Consider the following 23,912-nt stretch of genomic DNA (forward strand, 5'->3'; position numbering starts at 1 on the left):
ATAAAATAGCAAGAAAAAAGGCGAGGGTAAACTACCCATATTTCTCGTGAACTTCGCCTCTTCTCTTCCTACTCTTATGTTTACTATTTTTAATACTTTTTACCTTGAAAAAATTGTGAAAAAGTTTAAAACGAACTAAAAATGGGAAAAACTCTCTCACTGCATGGGCTCTTCCCCTGCACGTTCCGTTGCTCCTGTGTATGAATACAACCTCACAAGTCTCACACACTCTCTCTCTCTCTTGCTTCTTCGGGCATTCTTGGAGCATTGTTGGATTTTCTAAGCTGAGAGGTGAGGGAGAAGAACTGGAAGAAAAAAACCCTATTTACTCATCATCACATTTGAAGCTTTTCTGCTAGTTTACATCGCCGGAGCTGGAGATCGATGGATATGTACGGACTTCCTGCCCCTGATTTCTTCCACATCGAAGACCTTCTCGACTTCTCCAACGATGATATATTTTCCTCTTCCACAACTTTACCCAACTCCGACATCAACCACCACCAAAACCATCTCCCTCGTCCTGAAAATCCCGCCGGGGACCGCCCATCCTCCACCTCCGTTAATTATGACGATTCTATCTCCAACTCCAACCAGTCCAACAACTTTACCGACGACCTCTGCGTTCCCGTATGTATTATTGATACCATTATCACTCCAGGACCCAAATTAGTCTTTATTTATTAACGATTTTGCTTCCTCTGGTTTTTTTTTTTTGGTGATTATCGTTGCAGAGCGATGACATTGCCGAGCTAGAATGGCTTTCCAAGTTCGTGGACGACTCCTTCATCGACCTTCCGATGAATGAAATCGCAGAAACTAACAATTTTCGGCTGGAAACATCAGTACCCGGAAGGGCGAGGAGCAAACGTTCCAGGGCGGCATCAACACAGCGTACTTGGACCTCTTTGCCGGAATACGGTAATCTGGTTACTGGTAAGTATAAGCTGATTAGCAATATTACTAGTCAGGCGAGGAACAGAGAGAGTTCATCGTCGGTTTCGCCATTGATGATGGGAGAGCAGTCGTCTCCGTCGCCATCGTCATCGTCGTCATCTTCGTCAGGCGAGGTGCGCAAGTGCACGCACTGCGCATCGGAGAAAACGCCGCAGTGGCGTACGGGACCACTAGGGCCTAAAACGCTATGTAACGCGTGCGGCGTACGGTACAAGTCGGGTCGACTGGTCCCGGAGTACCGCCCAGCTGCGAGTCCAACGTTTGTGCTGACTCAGCATTCGAATTCTCATCGGAAGGTGATGGAGTTGCGGAGGCAAAAAGAGAATCTCCGGCAAGAAGAGAGTGGCAGCCACCACCAGCACCAGCAACAGCAGCAGTTACTCTATCACCACCACCACCACCACCATAATCACCATGACGTCAAGATTTGCTGATTGAAGTTGCTTGCGGGTATCAGACTCTTCTCCCTGCTTCACAGCTTTTTCACATGACCCTACACGTGTCGACGTGGGTGGATCACGTCACGTCAAATCAGAATACTTTTGTGTAGGGTTTTATTCTAACTTCTGTTAAAAAAACAAAACACTTTTACGTATCCACTCGTCTATTTCTTGATCATCCTTAATTCATGAAATTTTCTGCGTTTTTTTTGTACTTGTTCTCTGTTAAGATTTCTAGTTAAGTCTCAGTGAAGATTTTTCTTCTTTTTACTTACAAGAGAAATCACCCCCCCCCCCCAAAAAAAACATTTTCCGTTTTGAGAGGACTAGGGGGTGAGGTTTGCGTGACGAGGGTGGTGTTCCACGTGACCGGTTGCAGATGAGGGTGTGAGTCGAATATTCTCAAGCAGACAAGAGAGAGAGAGAGAGAGAGAGAGAGAGTGGGGGATAGCAAAAATGCCAAATGGAAGGGAAAGGGGTGTCTGAAGTAGAGTAGGGGACAAAGACGGGAAACCAAAAGATTAAAAAGGATACTCTGAGGAGAGGAAGGTGGGAGAAGCAATTTGGATCGATGATAGTATCTTTTCATCAAATGGAGCCAATGGCTACTGATGGTGTGGGTCCCTTATTTGTACGTATTTAATTGATGAAATGTTTTGAGACTAGTGTGGGGCCCAACCAGTCAGGATTAGGCCTTTGGGAGGTGTGTGATGGAGACGTTGTTTTGTTGTGTTGATAAGGGTTTTTTTTTTTTTTTTCTAGAGGTTTGATTTTAAGTGATTTAGGGTTTGATTTTCAGTTTCAAATCTTAAATCATTTAGAGAAGAAGAGGGCAGTTTGGTTATTTTATTTTTTAATTCTAGTGAATTTTTATCATAAGGGTATTTTTGTTTTTAGATATTCTAAAACTAATATTTAACATTTCAAATTAACGGCAGGGACCAAAGTAAGAAAAAATTTGCAATTAAAAAAGTTATAAGAGGGCATTTGTCAAAAACCCCAAAGTTTCATTTGCTTGGTGCTTGCAGTGATATTGCATATGATCCCAGTTTTCCATCAATGTTGTAAGTCTTGCATCCCCTCCCATGGGAACAATGAAGGAAAAGTTACTCCCAAACCATGTCGCCCTTGCAAAAAGACACTCCAATAAAATGTGGTCGATGGTTTCCATGTCGCAGCCGCATCTCTTGCTGGAAAGATCAATGGGGAATCGGCATTTCCAAAGGCCTTCACCAGAAGCCACTCCTTGAACGCCAAGGAAAGATTTAATTTTGGGTAGGGATTTACAATTCCAAACTCTTTTCCGAGCTTGAAAGGTTGCACACTGCTCTCTCAAGTTCGTTAGGAGGTGATAAGCATTTTTAATTGAAAATTGACCATCGGCAATTAGTCCCCAAAATTGGTGATCTCAAGCTCAACTTCTTAATTGCTTGTTCAATATAATTTGATTCGAATTTAGACTTTCGAGACATTGTGCTACATCAAGGGTACTATCTACTACTGCTACTACTGCTGCTAGGCCAGAATCTTTTATCTCTTGGATGGTAAGTATTTCCATTTCCAAAGGTTTCGCCTTTTTTCCAAAGGAGAAGTTGAAAAAACACTGATCTTTTGGGTGAAAGTTTTCCACACCTACAGAGGCTACACCCCTCTAGAGCATCACCATCACATCGTTGATCATCATGCAATTGCATGGAGGTAAATAATTCTGATGACCCTCTTTGAAAAATGAAGTTTCCTTCGTACTAATATGGAATAGTTGTGAGGGTTGGGACTACATTTTCAACCTCAATCCAGCTACAACCAGCTTCCTTTAGAGTCTTTCCCCAACACTCTCTCCTCATTTACCATGAGATTCATACATGTTTGACAAAAGTACTAAACTAAAACTCTTATCATCCCCATCCAACTCCATCACCTTTGCAGCTCCAGCAGCCTCAGCAATCTTCAGATCCCCAATGCTCAACATGCACCAAGCAAATACCCCATTTCGTGTACCATTTTCATTCTGCCTTACTTGTATACCATTCCGGCCCCAATTTTACTATCTTAGAGACATGTTTGACAAAAGTACTAAACTAAAACTCTTATCATCCCCATCCAACTCCAACACCTTAATTTGCAGCTCCAGCAGCCTCAGCAATCTTCAGATCCCCACAAGCTAAACATGCACCAAGCAAATACCCCATTTCGTGTACCATTTTCATTCTGCCTTACTTGTATACCATTCCGGCCCCAATTTTACTATCTTAGAGACATGTTTGACAAAAGTACTAAACTAAAACTCTTGTCATCCCCATCCAACTCCATCACCTTTGCAGCTCCAGCAGCCTCAGCAATCTTCAGATCCCCACAAGCTCAACATGAACCAAGCAAATACCCCATTTCGTGTACCATTTTCATTCGGCCTTACTTGTATACTATTCCGGCCCCAATTTTACTATCTTAGAGAGGAACGACTCGCCTAATTCCAAGAAACTCATGGGCACTTGCAGAAAAGGTGAAGAAATCTGGACATAAATCCGTCCTGTCCAGCTCCAAAACAAAACTCAGTGCGCACTGCTCATTATTGGCATATCCAGAAAATCAAAGTAATCCAAGAAGCTATATTTGGAAGAGGAATCTCACCAAACTCTTTGTGTGGGCATCATAAATAATCCCCATTTTGAATAGGGAACAACTCGTCACCAAAGTGGTGAACTAATAAAAAGTTGTAACCAGGGTTTGCTTTTTTAATATAATACACTCTTTTTTATTGAAGATAAATTCTATCATTTCTCACCTATGTACTCAAAAAATTTCCAAGACAATGACCTTTTTGATAATGGAATAATAATTAGTCACTTCCACATTATTTTTGAAAGCTCTTTCATAATCTTAACCAACCTAAGTTATCACAAGATTTTCCGTTTTGAATAATTGGCAGTCAAAGATGTTGTGGCAAAGGCATTGGTGCTGCTGAACGTATAAAGTATATATCCCAAACACCTCATATTATATCCGTTGGGGTTTATTCCAAGCTATGAATCTGAGGAGCCTCAAGCAAAGCAATATCACTGCCAGAGCCACCACATTTGGCGAGCGCGGCGATGATGACCAACCAAGCCCATGAAACCACATCTTTACAGGAAGGGGGTATCAGTAGCATGGCTCCTCTATCTGGCAGAGCCCGAAATTATATTCTTTGAAGGATTTGCATCGTGATGCTTCTCTCACCTTTTTTTTTTCCAATGCAATTTCTTTCTTCTAGTTGTCTCTTGATGCCCCCTCAACAGAGAACTTTGCATTGGCCAACTACCATTGAAGTAGTTCGATTAACCCTCATTATTACAATCTGATCCACTTCTACCACAAAATCTATGAAGAAAGACCTCACCTTTATGGAGCAACAAAAAAACTTACAAAAACCTCAAAAAAATAGGATTAACTTTTATTTGGGAAATTACCCCTGCATCAAATTTTTACAATTGTCAATGAACAGTCCGGGAAAAACTGCTTATTTGTTTACTGTCATTGTTGTGATAAAGATGTTCAATTTAAGTTAGGGCTGGCAATGGTCAATGAGAAATCCAAAACTGCATTGGTTAATCCAAAACTGCAATGGTTAAGAATACAATCAACTCAACCAACCTGAGCATTAATAAGTGACTAAGCAGATCATATCTGCAAAACAGGGTGGAGGGCTACCCTATTTTCTCTAGGAGAGATCGGATTCTTTTTTTTTTTTTTCTTCCTGAATACTTAAAACACCAGATTCAATTGGGGTACGAGTACAAACTGAATCTACTTTGCCAATCCCAGGCAAACTTGCTTTTTGTAGTGCTGAGATGAGAGCATTCCATCTCTTTTTACATCTTAGATCTGCGTAATTGTGACAGAAAAGCTGAGTACCAAAAAAAATAAAATTGTAACATAAAAATCCAATACACAAGAACAATAGCAAGCAAGAGAATCAACAATCAGACCGAAATTCCATAGTTACTGATTTTTGAGACTTCTTTTGTCAAGACGTTTCTTTCTCGCTTTGTCTCAGAAGCAAGCTTAGAAACCTGCAAACAAGAAAACCTGACACAGTCAATCTCATCTCCAGGAACGGAGTTTATAAACCCCGGACTAATAAAATCTCCAAACAGCCACAATATAAATCATCATCTTGATTGCTACCATCTGTCAAATGGACACAACGATTATCCAATAAAGCTATCTTTGACCAGATCCCATAAAGAGTTAAAATAAGCTATAAGCGTCATTTTTTTCCTTCTCTATACTAAGTTCCAAAATTAGCACCATAATCAATATCTACTCCGGTAATAAACCTTAAAAACTTTTTTTTTAATTTTTTTTGGGGGGGAGAAGCGTTAACATAAAAACTTTAGTAGGTAACACTTTAAAGAGGTAGCTTAGGAGGCATGGAAGTCCAATTTTGCATGTGACTCAGCAAAGGCCCTCTGGAGCATGAATTTTTACGAAGCACGACCGCATATTTATTAAGTGTTCTTATTGAGGAAATCTCCAAATCTACAATTTGTAGACAAGGAAACCATAAAGATAATTTACCTGTGACCGGAATCGAGAAGCCTGTCTGCTAGGAAGTTCTCCAACAACATCTTTCAAGCCTGATACAACCAAAAACAATTAATTGAGATAGAGCCAGAAAAATATGTCAAACAACTATCTCAATTTTCAAAGGGAGTTTGTGAAAGAGAACATATCATACCCCTTGCTTGTCTTTCAATCTTATAAGCTGAACGAATTACATCTTGGATCTGATTTCCTGCCTGTCTGAAATGCAATAGCCAACATATCAACAGGACAAATAAAGGAAATCATGGATAGAAATCACCAAGCCTCTGCTATAAATTAATGACAACAAACCTAAGTTTTGTTCTTCCCCGTTTCATTTCCTCTTCTGCTTGTAAAGCTTTCTTCTGAAAACAAAAGTTGCACAATCAAATTAGCATTGCAAGGTGCACCCAAAAAAAAAAAAAACTAGCATTGAAAGCTACACAAACAAACAGGAGGTTTTTGGACATAACTTGAGGTAAGTATATGCATAACTTTTTTTTTTTGGTGATAAAGTACATGCATTAGTTGATATATTAAGTTTCAAAGCAGCTGAAGGACTTGAGGACACAATCAAGTTTGCATCAGGACACTGGTTCGATCCTTGGTGACTGGCTTTTAGTTGCTTAACATCTAAAAGGGAATTCGCAAAATGGGGAAAACTGTTTTGCACAGCCCTGTTTAGGAAGGCACCCTAAACGGTCCACCATTTTGAGTCACGTGGACAGATGTAGCGATTCCGATCATTATATAGAGGAATTATGGTTTGGGTTTTCCATGTGTCAAATTTCATACTCAAATTCAATCAAATACCCTCCCATGTATGTCCATGCATCCCCAACGCCTAGAGTACTCCAATCACTGCAATGCACTCTCCCATAGTCCTGGAATTTCAAAGCTCTACTTTGCCATTAGGCAAACTCCATGTGAGTGACACTTGACAATACAAAATTTAAGCCACATCTGATTTTCCACACAGCAGATTTTTAGGGCCATTTTGGAAAGGCTTCCTAAGCAGACTGTGTAGGAAAACTGTCCCCTCGTGAAAACTTTGACGTTGATGTAAAACCCCTTGCAACTACCACTCATTAGAAGTTCAAAGCTTTTGGCATTTTGGTGGAGCATTTTCAATTATAGTCATGAGAGTCGGTTTAGGAGAGGAGGGCTAATTGTTCTAATCCTGTTGGAGTTAAGATTGTACAATTAGGCCAATCGGGCCTCGGAAGACTTTATTGTAGTCCACGGTTGGGTTATATAGACCTTAGGCTTCTTATTTGGGGTTTATTGATGTAATACAGCTCTTTTATAATTGCTATGCTGCGGAACGAGCTGGCTACTTATATTAAGAATATAGCTAAAGAAGTTTTAGGCAAATTTAAAGGAAAACGACATTCGTCTAGGGAAACTTGGAGGTGGGATGATGAAGTTCAAGCAGCCATTAAGGCTAAGAAATTAAATTTTAAAACTTGGCAAAGGACCAAGGATGAGGAGGATTTAAAAAAGGTATAAAGGTTAAAAATGAAGCTAAGAAGATGGAAAGCAAGGACTAAGAAATCTGAGGATCTCTATAACAATTTGAGCACAAACGAAATCGAAAAGATATTAATAAGTGATGAGGACGCTAAACAGAGATAAGAAACTATTTCTACAACTTACTAAATTAAAACAAGGGGAAAGTTTTCATACACGGCTGTGTAAGCCGTGTATGTGAGAGGGTCTCTCACAAAGAGTTGGAAAAATCATAAATCCCCACCCTTTAATTAATGCCTTGAAACTCCCACCCTCTCACATACACGGTTTACACAACCGTGTATGAAAACTTTTCCCTTAAAACAATATAATTAATAATGTTTTAGAAGGTTGTATTAAGTGGGCGAGCCTTGGCACAATGGTTAAGTTGCGCTATTACAACCTGTTGGTTGCAGGTTTAAAACTTGGAAACAGCCTACGAAATAGGTGGGTAAGGCTCTGTCTACATTTGCGCCTCCCAGACCCTGCAGTAGCGGGAGCTTCATGCACTGGGATGCTCTTTTTCTTTTTTAGAAGGTTGTAATAACGATCAAGAAATCACAAGTCTTGGATATATACAAAAAATTAGGAAGTCTGAAATAAAGGAAGCATTAAAGAAGATGAAAATAGGTATGATGCAGTTGCGTAAGCCAAGATGCAACCAGCCCAACCCAATTTTGTGGTCCAAGAAGGGCTAATAGAGATTTATTTCTACATTGGGGATAATATTACATAGGAGATTAGATTGTATTTTCCAGTTTCCTTATTTGAGTTTGTTTCCTAGTTGAATAGGTTTCCGTTGTTAGTTGGGTTTCTTCTTTCATATATACATGTACTCTACAATGGAGATTTTAGAGAATATGATAATGAGAATTGAGTTGCTTCATTTGAGTTGCATGTGTGGCCTGTAGATTGACCTCCTGGTTCTCCTCCTTCTCTGATCTCCCTTTCCTCAGGTCAGACTTTTTTCCTCCCTCCTTTCTTTCTTTCTTTCTCTTATCCTTCTTCCTTCTTCTTCATCGCATACTGTTCTCAGACTTTCCCTTGTTTCCATGGAACTAAATCTCGGTTTCGCAGGTTTCCGAGACGAGTTGGCCAGGTACTTGAAAAAATCCATGATTTTGATCGAGATGTTGGTAATTTCGCAAGTTTCGACACTTATGCCCATCGAAACTTGGGGAAACCTGGCTCGAAACCAGTACAGATACTTATGTACACCAAAAACCAGACCAGAAACTAGGACAGACAATTATTTATACCTAATATCATTTAAGTAAATGATTTTGTTATTTCATTTACTTAAGATATTATTCATAAATAAGCAAATACCCCCCGTATTTGAATCCAATAAAAATAGTACAAATACTTATGAATGCCAGAAACCAGGACAGACAATTATTTATGCTTAATATCATTTAAGTAAATGATTTTATTATTTCATTTACTTAAGATATTATTCATAAATAAGCAAATACCCCCCTTATTTGAATCCAATACAAATAGTTAAAAAATCAAATTCTTACAGAATAAAAAGTCAATCCCCCAAGTTCAAGAACAAAAAGGGCGGTAGGTAGAATTTTCAACTTTCTAATGTTGGGGTTTTTCTCAAATCTATAAATTCCATAAATCTTAATATGGTAAAACATTGCTAAAAACCAAAAGGACGGTAAAATATTTATTTGTTTTGATGTCTAACAAATTATTTTCATTCAGAGTCATTTTGACAGAACTCGCGTACACCAAATTAACTTTATCGGAACATAACTCCTTCAATATAAATCAGATTTAAGCAATCTTGGATTTATTGGAAAGCTTCCAAAACAAAGCTTTCTAACAAATCCAAGATTGCTGAAATCTGATTTATATTGAAGGAATTATGTTCCAGTCAAAGTTAATTTGGTGTGCGCGAATACAGTCAAAATAGCTCTAAATGGAAATAATTTTTCAGACATCAAAACAAATGAATATTTTACGGCACTTTTGGTTTTTAGCAATGCTTTACCATATTAAGATTTATGGAATTTATAGATTTGAGAAAAATATCAGCATTTGAAAGTTGAAAATTTTCACCTATCACCGAAAATCCAATTTTTGTTCTTGAATTACGGGGTTGACTTTTTATCCTTTTGGAATTTTATTTTTTAACTATTTTTATTGGATTCAAATAGGGGGTATTTGCTTATTTATTAATAATATCTTAAGTAAATGAAATACGAATACCATTTACTTAAATGATATTTGGCATAAAAAATGTCGGTCTTGACAACTATGATTCTCAGTACATTGTACGAACACTAGTAAACTTGGGTCAAAAACCAAAAGTACCATTTGAGTGTTTTTTTTTTTTTGGGGGGTAAAAATAGTTCATGCATTGTGTTTAAAATGTCAAAAATAGGCTATATACAAAAAATCAGACCTAAAAAACCATTTCTAGGCCTCGAAACCATTGTCTCGAGTTGGCTGGGAAAAAGTACCAGGTTTCGACCATATCTCGGTTTCAGCCTGGTCGAAACCCGAGATCTTGAATCTTGCTTGTTTCTGGTAGTACACCTAGGTGAACTATTAGTTGATAGAACTCATTAACCACTCATCCCTTGATTCTGGAATTTTCGTAGTGGAGACCTCACCTAATGGAGAACTAAAGCCTAGAGTCTTGCTGTGAAACAATCCCACTCCTGTGAGATACAAGCCAGCAACTCCAGCTGGCTATTATTTTACCACCAGATCTGGTTTCAGACCTCTCCAGTTCCTCTTCTGTTTGTATTCCAACTAGCTACTTGTTACTTTCAAGAGGCCTTGGGGTATGGCTTCTATCTCAGACCAAAAGGCCCTTCAAACGAAAGAGTTCTCTCGACTGAACCATAATCGGTTTTCTGCCACTCCCTTCTGTCGAGAGGTTGCAGACAACCTATTATTGTAGTTTGTTAAAAACCTTTTTATTGTTGTTTCCAAATTTCGCCGTCACTTGTTTCTAATTCGACCCTTATCCGTTAGTTCCAAGTTTGTCCCTTTCCTTTAATTTTAATTCCCCTTTCCAATCCCTTCCACTAAGTTATCTTTGATATTCTGGTTATTTATGGTTCTGGCACTGCTCTTTGTAAGTTTGTAATAAATTACAGAATAGCCACCGAACATTTGATTTGAGTTATTTAACACTTGGGCGGGCCCATAGCAATTCCGAATAGGGTTTTTTAACCCGGAATTGCACCAAAAGGTAAAGCAATAGGTCCAAATGTAATTCCAGTATAGGTGTGGAAGAGCTTAGGATTTAGTGAAATAACTTGGCTAACGTTGTTTAATAAGATTATGAGCACAAGAAAAATGCCAGATGAATGGAGGAGAAGCATTGTGGTTCGGATTTATAAAAATAAAGGCGATATTCAAAGTAGTAATAACTATAGATGAATAAAACTTATCAGCCACACTATGAATTATGGGAGAGTAATAGAAACCTGCCTAAGACAAGAAACTAATATTTCGGATAACTATATGGTTTTATGCCAGGAAGATCAACCACATAAGCTATTAATTTGCCTAAAGATGCTTTAGGAAACTAATGGAAAGATTTCGAGAATGTAATAAGGATTTCCATATGGTCTTTATTGACTTAGAAAAAACTTATGATAGAGTCCCTAGAGAGTTAATTTGGCAAGTGTTAAAGAAGAAAAATCTTTCGAGTAAAAAAGTGGACATAGTTAAAGATATGTATAATGGGTAGTGACAAGTGACTAGTGTAAAAACTTTGGGGTAGCAGGGTAGTGAATTCCCATATACAATTGGATTTCATCAAGGATCAGCTTTGAGCCCACATTTGTTGGCGCTAATTATAGACGAGCTGACTAGACACATTCAACATCATATCCCTTGGTGTATGCTTTTTGTTGATGATATCATTTTGGAGGATGAAATAAAAGCAAGGATAAATGCAAAGTGCCAAAGTTGTAATTATGGAGATCAACCTTGAAATCAAAAGGTCTTAAGAGAAGTAAAACAAAAACAGTGTGTAACTTTATAACAATAGGACTAAAAGTGAGATGGTAAAAATTGATGATGGGAGAAACCACAAAGTGAAAATTTTGAGTACCTATGTTCAATAATAAATAAAGAAGGAGAAATAGAGGATTAGAATAGGGTGGATGACGTGGAGGAGTGTGTCTAGAGTGTTGTCTGATTGACGTATTCCTTTTGAAAACTCAAAGGAAAATTTTATAAGGCATTTAAATGACCAACAATGATGTATGGAGCTAAATGTTGGCCAGTGAAGAAAAAACATATAAAAAAACTCAGTGCAGCTGAAATGAGGATGTTGAGATAAAACTAAAAAAGATAAAATAAGGAATGAACAAATTAAAGCTAATTTAGGAGTAGCTCTGAAACATGATAAGTTGCTAGAAAGTTGTTTGCTGTGGACTTGTGCAATGGAAGCCTTTAAATGCTCCAGTACAAATGGGAGATTTGATTCAGATTGAACGAGCTAAAAGAGCTAGGGGTAGGCCTAAAATGACTATAGGAGAAGTAGTGAGGAAAGACATGCATAGCTTAGGACTAGTAACAAGTATGGCTTTGAATAGAGCTGATTGGAGAAAAAGGATCCATACAGCTCACCCATTTAGTTGGGATAAGGCTGAGTTGAGTTGTATTTGGTGTCTTAATTTTGTATATTGGATTAAGTATATAGATAAGATTGTGTGTGTCCCATGTGCTATTAAGTAAGTTAGTTTAGTCTAGAAAGAGTCCTTTTTCTCCATACAGTTGTTCTATTTCTGTTATCAAGAAATAACAGAACTGAGATAAGAAGATTAACAGAGGACAAATTTGGAGAGAGCACATCTGATAGAAAGAACCAGATTAGGCAAGAGAAAAGAGTGGAAACCAGTCACATGATCGGCAGCTCAGCAGCAAATGAAACTCAAAAAAAAAAAGAAAAAAAATAATATTCGAATCCAATCTCCTTCGCAATGGGTGGCTGCATATATAAGTTGTGAACAAGCCAATTAGGAAACTGAAAAACAACTCTATCGTAATCTAAAAACAGAAAATAAATTTCCAAACTAATACAACTCTGTCAACATGAAAAAATAATAAAAATAACCGCTAATTAACCCTAACGAACAAAGCAACTGCATCAGATTACCTCCAACTTCTCACTTTCAGCCTTCATAAGTTCAATAGATTGTCTTAGCGCCTTGACTTTGGTATCAGCTCTGGAAACCAAGGCCTGCAAATGGGAAGGGATCAGCTTTGGAAACCAAGGACTGCAGATGGGAAGGGGGGGAGGAGCACTGATGTAGCAGTGTCATTTTTACACCAAGAGTTGACCTTAAAGATATAATTTAGCTACTGCAGTTCTGTCAACTTCTAGGTGATACTTGCATGTACTCTCTAAGGATATCAATGATAAGCAAGAAATTCAGAAAGGGAAATCTTACTAGTAAGTCAATACAAAATGATTAAACACTAACATGTTCAATTTGTAGTTTCATAGGAACCCTAATTTGTAGGATACTAAAATTAGGTAACCGCTTATTCTGTGTGTGTGATCCACTTGCATACTGAGACAAGCTGTGAGGCAAAAGCTACCAATTATTAAGTCAATAATCCCTCACCAACTTAGGTACACTTTCATCAGGAGCATGAATTCTTTAAAGAGTACAACAACAACAACTCAGACTTATCCCAACTAAATGGGGTCGGCATGAATTCTTCAAAGAGTAGAGAGCAAAAAATACATGACAAGGTTAAACATAGTCCTATGTCCCAAAAAAAAAAAGGATGCAGAAATAATTCCTAACCAAATCTTTGGATTAGGAACAAAGTTAATTGAGAAAATTGAGAATCTGTCGAGAGCATGCCATTGGATCGTTCACTCTGTAGTCTATACACTTCCCTACTCCCAATTATGTGAGTGTTGACCCATAATTAAGTTACCATTAGGTTATAGCTATAAGACCAGGGTGGAAAGGTGTTCTTGATGGAGGAACAAAGAAGAGAACCAGGCCCAGCTCGATGGTGGCTAAGTATACCCAATTCGTGGGCTTAGTCCAAGCCCAGTCATGGGCTTAGTTATTTAATAGTCTTTATTTAATGTAAGTATTTTCTTTTAAGTGAACTCTCACCTGTGTATGGGTTTCCTTTTAGGATTAGGGTTCCTTCTTTTATTATGACTCTTTATGTTACTTAGCAATGAGAATCACTTTCCTAGTCAGGTTAAGATTAATTTTAGGTTTCTCTTTAAATAGAATGTAATAGCCATTGGCTACACACGATGGAAGATTAATTAAGTTGAGTTACTCAATGGAGGTGTGTGATTCAGTCTCGGGTGAGAAGCCTTGGACAGTGAGAAGCTGATCATGTTTGATATAGTCGGAAATCGTATGTGTCTTTTATCTATTTTTCTACTTATTTTTTTTAATCTATCTCAGGTATTGTTCCTCCCCTTCAACGATTACACTTCTGTTCATAGTTTTATGGAATTCTCTACGCTTAATTCAGTTCTAATGGTTATATCTGATTTAATTTGAGTTTTATCAATTTCCAGGTTTCAGTTTTAGGATTTCACTTTTCTTCTAATTACTTCTACTGTGACCATTAACTTAATCTCATCTTTTGAAGGATTCATATTCTCCATATTTGTGATTGATTCCTATAATCTGATGTTCATATGAGAAGGTTTAATTTTCGGTTAATTTTGGGCTATTTGTCTGAGTTGACTTTGCTTGGGATCTAGTCCGGGAGGTTAACCTATCAACCTCCCATTAATTTTATTCATCTCATCCTGATCCAGGATGATAACTCAAAATATCAAGAACAATTATGAGAGAACCTACAAATTATTCTTTAGCATCCAGCCAGTCTGCCATCTTGCCAAGAAAAGTATGAAGATTGAAGACTAATAAACTTACGAGTATAGATCCATGCCATAAAGTACACATAAATTGCCTTTCATGGTCAGCCAATATATATAACCTCATGTACCATCATTTGGCTGGTTGTTTTCAAATTTCAGTATTTAATTACTAAATAATCAAGTATCAGTCAATCCAACAAATGAAAAGGCATTATGTAAGTGGCTTCTAAAGAATTCATTTTTTCTTTTGTATGAGAATTCTAAACAATTCAATAAATTAAAAAGAATAACTCAAGTAGGAGATTGCCAACAAGAAGATTAACACTTCTGACATGCTCCGAAGGAGATGGAAAACTGGCACTTCTTCCTTGATGCAGAAGGTTAAACCTTTCAAGTAGGGATGCCAAGAAGTTAACGGCCCAAGCCGTACTATATCACAGTGCACCATGGAGTCCTATGGTTTAAATTAAGAAGCTTACAATGTATAGCATGGCTGCCTATGAATTTCAATGGACTTTATTCTTTTTTCTTTTTAATGACGCGTATATTTTTCTCAAACTATGGATTTTATTTCTATTTTGGGATGCATTAGGATGCTTGCAACTTGCTTTCCTGATTACAAGGGTCTTTTCTTTTTCTCTTTTTTAACTAAATCATAATAGGATTCCAACTAAATATACTTATCTAGAGGTTGTAAGCATTACACAATCCTTGGATGCTTTAGGGTAAATGGAACTATGATTCAAGATTGGAGTCTCATATTTGTCATCAGGTTGATGCCTAAGACAAAAGACACAAAGCCAAGATCATATAAGTAACTCTCTAATGGACCATCAGATCAGATTATCAGATTCATGAATTCTGCATGCCATTCCAAATTTCCAATCCACTTATTACTTGGTGCCTTTATCTTCAACCTATTCTCACGATCCTTGCGAGGATTTGTTCCTTGTTGAATTTTCTTTTACCCTACAACTTTTAGATGAGTTTGGGTAATGTTTGAATGATCTGGCTTTGAGCTTAGAAATAATAAGGTTTATTCAGCTTTGACCTTAAAACTTTGGGGACAATTTGAGAATTAAACTAAAGCAAGACTCGAAGAAAAAGGTTTATTATTCTTGTTATTAGTATAAGCAAATTACTGGCAGTTAGGGTTGTTGATCGTTGCCCATGTATTATATGATGGTGGAAGATAAATTACCCAACTAATCGTCTAGCAAATATGTTGGGGGAGATGATGCAGTTACACAATGGATAAATTAGGTATACAACAACAACAACTCAGCCTTATCCCAACTAAATGGGGTCGGCTACATGTATCCCTGCCATTCAATCAGCTCTATTAAAGGTCATACTTGATATAAGGCCTAAGCTATGCATGTCTTTCCTCACCACTTTTCTTAGGGTCATTTTAGGTCCGCCTCTGGCTCTTTTAGTTCCATCAGTCTGAATCAAATCACTCCTCCATACTGGAGCATCCAAAGGCCTCCATTGAACATGGCCATGCCACCTCAAACGAATTTCTCATAGCTTATGTATCGGAGCTACTCCCAAATCAGCTCTAATATGATCATTCCTTACTTTGACCTTCCTAGTTTTGCCACTCATCCATCTCAACATCCTCATCTCTGCTACACTAAGTATATCTATATGATGCTTCTTAATTGCCCAAACACTCTGCACCATACATCATAGCTGGTCTATGACTGTTAAAGGAATACATTGATCACACAACACTCCAGACGCACCTCACCACTTCATCCATCCTATTTTAATTCTCCGTGAAACATCATCCTCCATATCACCTTCTTTATTTATGATTGAGCCCAGATACCTAAAATAATCACTTTGTGGAATCTCCCTCTCATCAATTTTCACCACCTAATTATCCGTCCTAGTGTAATTAAAATTCCACATCACTCCATCTTCGATCTACTTATCTTAAAACCTTTTGATTCAAAGGTTGATCACCATTACAACAATGGATTAATTAGGGATATTTTTGTAAAATTTTCTTTTATTATTTTATTCTTGTTGATGGAGTCGTAGGAGATAGATTAGTTATTTTGTAGTTGCAATTAGATGCATTAGTTACTGTAGGAGTTCGGTTTTGAGTTAACTTTTGTTTTCCATTTTACGATAGGATTAGGACTTCTTTTGTTTGATTCTACATAACAGCATGAAAGCCAACGATTCTCGGTTGGAATGGAATGGAATGAATGAAGTTTATTTGGAGCTTGCTGTGGCTACATGGTTGAGTCCTCTTTCTTCTTCTCTGTTCGATTCCAGAATCTCTTCTTCTCCAGGTCTGGTACCTCTATCTCATTGATATCTTCTCCATGCCTCTTTCCCATTCTTCTTTATTGCAATATTAAGGTTCTTTCTCCTTATTCACTGTACCTGTGGTACTTGTTGGTTTGGGGGAAATTGCTGGAACTCCATCAATGCATTCAATTCAGACAGGGCTTTTGAAATACCTTTCACTGTAGAAGGCGACACTTCATACTGAGTTTCAGTCTGAAACTAACAGAAACTGTGAGATTTTAACCTGAAACTCCATCTGATTCTGCATCCATCGCCCTCTGATATTTCAGAATTTTTTTATTTGATCAATGACCGAATTTCTGGAACTGTTATTGTCAACTCCTAAGAAGCCTATGTGTTAGAAGTCCATGCCTAAAATTTCAGGTTAATTCGAGACTTATAGAGGGAGTTCTTCCACCGGAATCGAGCTGTCGTTACTGCTGTGTTATGGCTTTGTGCCTTTGTAAAAGGTTGGAGGAGGAGTTAAATCCTTCTATTTACCCTTAGGCCCATGTTCCTTCATATTACAAATAAATCCCGGATTCTGGAACTTTCTTCAGTTTAACCCATCACCATATTAAATTCCAGAATTGTCCTTTCCTTTTAAATTTAATCCTTGATTGTCCCTTACCCATAAGGTGCTGAATTCCGACTGTAATTTCCATTATATCACTAAATTGATATATTTATCATTCTTGTGGACCCTAGCAATCTACAATCATTGGTTTTTGAATCCAAGATCGCATCAATTGGTATTAGAGCAGAATTTCTTGTAGTTTCTAATCATGACAGGGCGATCTCACATCACCAATCCCAAGTTGCACAAGTTTTATCAGAAACTTGCTAAGAGTCATCAGAAGACTGAGAGTAAACATGATAAGGTTATGGAAGAAACACAAAGCCTCTTTTTGTGCCTTAATAAGGAGTGACAAGCAAGAGGAAGCAGGACCATCTACACCGGTTCCCCAGTTTGGTACCTTACGGATTGCAGATACACCTCAAAGGCAGCAACCCAATCCAGCCATACCCTAGGATGTCACACTACAATTTTCAGACAAGGACAATGGTGGCATCAAAGTTGAGGTTCCAGAGTTTAGTGGTGAAAAGGGGCAGGAGGATTTTATTGATTGGCTTACAAAATTGAAAGGATTTTCACTTATAAATCTTTTTTGGATGAGAAGTGTGAGCTTATCCTCACCAAGTTTACTGGATATGCATGTTCATGGTGGGATGACGTACTACATTCAAGACATGTCAGGCAACTTGGACTTGTTACTAATTGGGAGGCCATGGAGCAGATTCTGAACAAGAAATTTGTCCCTCGTAATTACGAGAATGTGTTATTTCACAAACTGATTAACTTTCAGCAAGAAAGCAAGGATGTGGATACTTGCACAATAGAATTCCACAAATTGTCTTTGAGGTGCCGACTTCAAGAGACAGACCAGCAACAGGTTCTGAGGTATATCAGCGGACTGAATATCGATTATCGAGATTCGACTAGAGCTGGCCAATGGTGATTTCAGATTGTTGATGTGGAAGCTGCCTATACCAAGACAGCTGAAGAGAATTACACTTATTTGAAGAACATGCTCAAAACTTCTTCAGCTAACAGAACTCCAGCCCAAGTGAAGAAAGAAGCCTGAACCCCTTATAGTGGAAGGAAGCCGGAGGTTATCAGAGACAATAGTGGTTGAAGAGCATCGTGTGCTGTAATTGTTGTGAGAAATGTCACTTCCCCGGTAAGTGTCCCAACAATACCTGTCCTCTGACTACAGTTAGGCAATTGGTGGCTAATATGAAGATGGATGATGTGTATATTCCTAAACCTCTTCTTCATGATCCTGATAATGACCAATGATAGTCATGATGATGAGATTGAAGCTCACTCCACTAGTCTTGCATCATTCTCAAATAGACTAGTTGAGAAAGCTCCCCTCTTCAGGCAGAAGGGTATTCTTTTGCACAGTGATGGTTCGACGGATGTTTATACGCTCGTTGATACTGGGACAGAGCAAATTTTATCTCTGCTGATTTTGTTCGAGCACTCAACCTCCCATAGAAGCAGCTCTTCAAAAAGATTCATGTGCGATATTTTTGGACCTACAGGACAAGAAGAGGCCGTGCGATATCTTGAATACACCTATAGTTTAGGCCATGACAGTACCATGTGCTTTGCCTAGTCACCATATTGGCGTACTGTGACATTCTCCTAGGGCGACCTTGGCAATGACATGCTGGCATTCTCTATGATGGTGCATGGAATACTACCAAAGTTAAGCAAGGTGTCCGTACGGACTTGCCACATGCGTTATCAGACATGCCTCGTCAGCAACAATCTCCTCTAGCTACGAGTCATTCTGTCCTCCCCACTCATGAAGTTATGGTATGATTGTCTTCCACGGGATATGTGTAACCTCATCGTCGAGATCACTATTAAGGTATCTTGGATTCTCGACCTAACTCGACAGAATCGAATTCTTGTTTAGCTATTTTGTAATTGCAATTAGATACGTTAGTCGCCGTAGGAGTTGGGATTTGTGTTAACTTTTGTTTTCAGTTTTAGGATAGGATTAGGACTTTATTTGATTCTATATAACAGCATGTAAGCCAACGATTCTCGGTTGGAATGAAATGGAATGGAATGAGTGAAATTTATTTGGAGCTTGTTTTGGCTACGTGGTTGAGTCCTCTTTCTTCTTCTCTATTCAATTCCAGAATCTCTCCTTCCCCAGGTGTGGCACCTTCCCTCTTTCCCTTTCTTCTTTATTGTCAACATGACTGTTCTTTCTCCTTATTCACTGTACCTGTGGTACTTGTTGGTTTGGGGAGAATTGCTGGAACCCCTTCGATGCAACTCAATTCAAACTGGAACTTTTGGAATACCATTCTCTGTAGGCGACACTTCATACTGAGTTTCATTCTGAAATTCAACAGAAACTGAGATATTAAAAACTCCATCTGGTTCTGCATCCATCGCCCTCTGATATTTCAGAATTTTTTATTTGATCAATGCCCGAATTTCTGGAACTGTTATTGTCCACTCCTAAGAGTCCTATGTGTTAGAAGTCCAAGGCTAAAATTCCACATCAATTTGAGACCTATAGAGGGAGTTCTTTCACCGGAATCGAGCTGTCCTTACCAATGCCTTACGGCTTTGGTGACACTTGACAAGCTCAGTGTAACCAACCATGGTTACACAGAGCAAAACCCTTATTTAATCATAAAATCCTTCATTATTCACTGAAATTATTAGAGGAAATAAAGCATTAAAGGCATTGGTGAGGCAAGAGATTAAACTTTTTACGATCATATCTACACTTTTTATAACCTAAAAATTCCCACAGAAAGCCCACTAAGTTAAATAAAAATAACATCTAATAGCAAGATCTAAGAAATTAAGAGTCCGGATTTGACTCCATAGAAAATCCAACACAACATCCTTAGAACGTGTCAATCTTCTCTGTTTTTCTTTTTAATAACCCATTCAAGCTTTAAAGGTTAGTTTTCAGTTTTCACAGCACTTAATGTCATTTCTCTTTCCAGAAAAAAGAGTATGTGGGTGATAAAACTTGTCCAAAGTGTCAATAAACATGAGATAATTGTCCAGCTTTCTCCAGAGATGATAAGAATGAGTCATGTTAAAGTCAACAAGATGGATGAAATGCAGAAGTGGCAAGTAGTATTGTTTATGCTTACCTCTTCACTCAAAAAAAGGCGTAGAGTACTGTGGTATAAGAAAAGCCGTGGCCCTGCAGATATGATATAAATGAAGATCATGCATAAGAGAACTGAGGAAGATATCAAACCCCCAGTATTGATTTCATTGCTTGCACATAACACAATAAATCATATGATAAACGAAGACTACATGTGCACCACAGCTTGCATTGATGAGCATACTCAACGTAATCCAGAGCAAATTTGGCTAAGCTTCTGATTCTGATAACTTGGACACAAATGAGATCCTAGAGTCCAAGCAAACTTTGAGATTCTGATTAGATAAAATGGAGGGAGAATCACCGCCAAAATCGCAGAATCTAAGGTGGATCACTAGAATCACTGACACTGCCCCTAAGTTCTAGAATCCATCACAGAATCTGAACCAAACATGCTGTCCTCCTGCTGGATTCTGACTCTACCCCATAATCTATAATCAAAAGCTTAGCCAAATGTAAATCTTTTATTCTAAACTAGAAATCACAAACCTATGAGCTTTGTAAATGAGACAATATCCAACACAATTATATCGCAGAGTACAAATTCCTTTAAAATATTGACAACAAGTATATCAATCCTGGAAAACATGCAAAGTGAGACAAAATAAAAGAAAGTAGCTAGTGAAGTGCCCCTAAACCTCCCATTTGCTCGATCTAGGTTTCCATGCACCCCATGCATAAAAAAGTACAAGCAGCAATTTTTGGTCACTCAAATGCCAAAGCCCTATAGAAGAAATGGCTTATGGTATGCGTTAAGGTTCCAATATAGGTATAAATAATGTTCCAACCTGGGAAATCATTGTTGACAACATGACTAAAGGCTACCAAAAGAAACACGAATCATGTTTGGGATTGAACCACTTCTCTTTTCCTTAATATGTTTATTTGACAGGAAGTATTAGACATTAAACCCAACTAATTACTGTCCAACAATGTTTGACCAGTTAAAGGGATTCCCGGAGGTGTTCAGCACCTTAAAGTAGGGAACAGACAATACAAAGAGTTTAGGCATAATGTGCACAATATACAGCTATTTACCAAATACAATTCTTTGATCAATAATTTAGATACAGTGTAAAATTCTAATGCTAAACGACCATCAGAGCATACTTTTTAATGTCAAAATTCCCAAACCAGCTGCGACCCCACACGTAGCCATTGGATTTGAGGCTGCAATAATAAGACCCTCTGCAAAAATAGGTAAATAAAAGAAAAAACAAGTGGCCATTAAATTGAGAAGAACTTCATATTAACTGCAATTTAAGCTTCAAAAAGAAATTCTGAAAAAAAAATAACTGAAGAAGGGAGAGAAAAAACGGAGATTGACGGAGAGGAGACCTTTGATCTTCCCAAAGAAAACATCCTCGTAAGCATGGTAATCAGACTTCATATCTTGCAACATATCCTGAAACCATATTTTGACTATTTAATAAATTTGTTTTGTCGACCATTACGAAGAACTACTCGATTCTGTGCCGGAAAAGGGGACTGGGTTAAGAAATATGAAAAGACGTAAAAAAACATAAATGATAACAGGACTCGGGAACTTACTAGGGTCATATGGAGATGAGCAGAAGATGTGGAACGAATTTCAGAAAGACGATTGCCAGCGGTTTCAACGGCAGAATTGACAGCCTCTTCGAGGTTTTTCTGCATGAGCTGAGCTTCTTGAACGCCGTACTCGATCCATGATTTATTTCGGTCATCACCAGGCGACAACTCAGACTTCTCTTCCGAATCTGAAACTGTCGCCATGATAGAGCTTCAAAGTTCGCACAGATTTCCCTCGTATGAATGTATCTATTCGATGGGGCTCTGGCTCGGACGGAAATTGGAATTTACTGTCAGCCTGTGGCCTGTCGCATGTTGTGTTTAGGCCTTTCGGATCTACAAATTATGGCTGTTTCGGTCTTTTCGGGTGGTCCTGGTGTACAAAATATAAAGGGTTCTTTTCGAATGCCCCTCTCAAACTGCCCATAAGATCAAATGCACTCCTAAACTTTCATTAATTGTAAATGTACTCCTATTTTCCAAGCTTCTGACACTTTAGTGCAAAGAATTTAATGATTAAAATACCCTTATGATAAACCTCTTTCTTCCTCCTTTTTCCAGCCTTTTCTCCCATAATTCTAAAACAAATGAAATTAATCACAGTTAATCTAAATAATAATCATAAAGAAAAATGACATGAACAAAATCAAAAGATAACAAAAGTGATGTCAACTATAACAATAATGGACCGGCTAGTTGCACTTACCAACTGGCACCAACTAGTCTAAACTTCCGCGACAAAAGTAGAGGTGCAAGTTTGCCCTGTTAGCCCGAACTTTCCCTGGCCCACCCTGAGCCCGAAGAGGGCCTGTGCTGAAATATTTGGCCCTAAGGGTGGGTTAGGGTTGGAAATTTCTGGCCTTGAGTTAAGATCGGGTCGGGTAAGGGTTGAGGCTTCAGGCTAAGCTTGGCCCGACCCGATCCAACCCTGATTTAAGTTATACTATAAAATATATATTGATATAATATATACATTATAAACTTTAAATGTCACCCACATTTTTTTATGTACTATTTTATATATGAAGATAATAAGTGATATAATATACTTTATTATAGTGTTATTTTATGTAAAATTGATAATGTTCTCCCTGACCCATTTCAGTCCATGCATTTCTTTCCCCCTCCTCATGACCAGGGCCAATCAATGTCAGCCTAGCCCGACCCTGAGGGCGGATCAAGGGTTGGATTTTTCTGACCTTGACTGAGTCAAGATCGAGTCAAGCCGGGGCTCATCTAAGGGGACTTAGGGTTGGGTTAGGGTTCTATAAAGCCCGACCCAACCCGACTTTGTTGCAGCCCTAGACAAAAGCATGACATAGTCTTCAATGACCAATCTTTACCTATCCGACAAAGACATATGGTGTAACATTGCATCACCAATCTCTACTCGTATGGACAAAGGTATGTGACATTTATCTCTGTTCACATGGACAAAGGAAGATATCATCTACCAATCTCCATTCACATGGACAAAAGAAAGTAGCATCATATGACATCCACCAATTCCTGACTCATGTGGCATCCACTCTCTAAAATGCCTATAATGGAAGGATGTAAGTATAAATGGCAAGTTTTTCATGTCCAGAGCTCCATAAGACTCCCAGAAGAAGCAATAGTAGATATCAAATAAATCAAAACGTTCATAATTATAGTATCCCAAAGATCCCAGATTCAAGTATATAAAACACGTTCTTTCAAATGTTTCTCAAACTCTTCAAACAAAACAGTTGAACAAACAACTCCTGGCGCAAATAATCATGATCTGGTAGAAAAAAATAAAGTTACCCAGAATAAACGCATCAGTTCCACTAGCAAAACAAGTAACATATAAATCTGGTAGAAAAATATGAAGTTACCCAAAATGTACGTGGTGCATGTTCATTCGACATGTGCTTTTCTTGCTTTGGACTGGTTGGCAGAGTACAAACATTCGTATGGGCTGATTAAAAAGATACAACACAAGACAACCAAATATTATGGGAAGTCATTAACACTCATCGTATGAAATTTCCTATCTAC

General features: G+C 38.1%; 2 protein-coding genes across 2 annotated transcripts; one reads left to right on the forward strand and one right to left on the reverse strand.

Annotated features, from left to right (window-relative positions):
- Positions 1-332: 332 nt before the first annotated feature.
- On the forward strand, positions 333-1,391 carry LOC122663963 (GATA transcription factor 4-like). Its single transcript, XM_043859633.1, has 2 exons — positions 333-630; positions 735-1,391. Exons 1-2 carry the CDS (start codon positions 385-387, stop codon positions 1,389-1,391), a joined length of 903 nt encoding a protein of 300 aa, XP_043715568.1. The 5' UTR covers positions 333-384.
- Positions 1,392-5,216: 3,825 nt separating this feature from the next.
- LOC122666247 (RGS1-HXK1-interacting protein 1-like) lies at positions 5,217-22,188 on the reverse strand. Its single transcript, XM_043862406.1, has 10 exons — positions 21,891-22,188; positions 21,678-21,744; positions 21,450-21,527; positions 20,320-20,372; positions 12,604-12,687; positions 6,273-6,325; positions 6,115-6,179; positions 5,955-6,013; positions 5,363-5,446; positions 5,217-5,258 (listed from the first exon to the last, which is right to left on the reverse strand). Exons 1-10 carry the CDS (start codon positions 22,092-22,094, stop codon positions 5,253-5,255), a joined length of 753 nt encoding a protein of 250 aa, XP_043718341.1. The 5' UTR covers positions 22,095-22,188; the 3' UTR covers positions 5,217-5,252.
- Between the last annotated feature and the right edge of the window lie 1,724 nt (positions 22,189-23,912).

This window comes from Telopea speciosissima, chromosome 6, assembly GCF_018873765.1.
Source record: "Telopea speciosissima isolate NSW1024214 ecotype Mountain lineage chromosome 6, Tspe_v1, whole genome shotgun sequence".
NCBI lineage: Eukaryota > Viridiplantae > Streptophyta > Magnoliopsida > Proteales > Proteaceae > Telopea > Telopea speciosissima.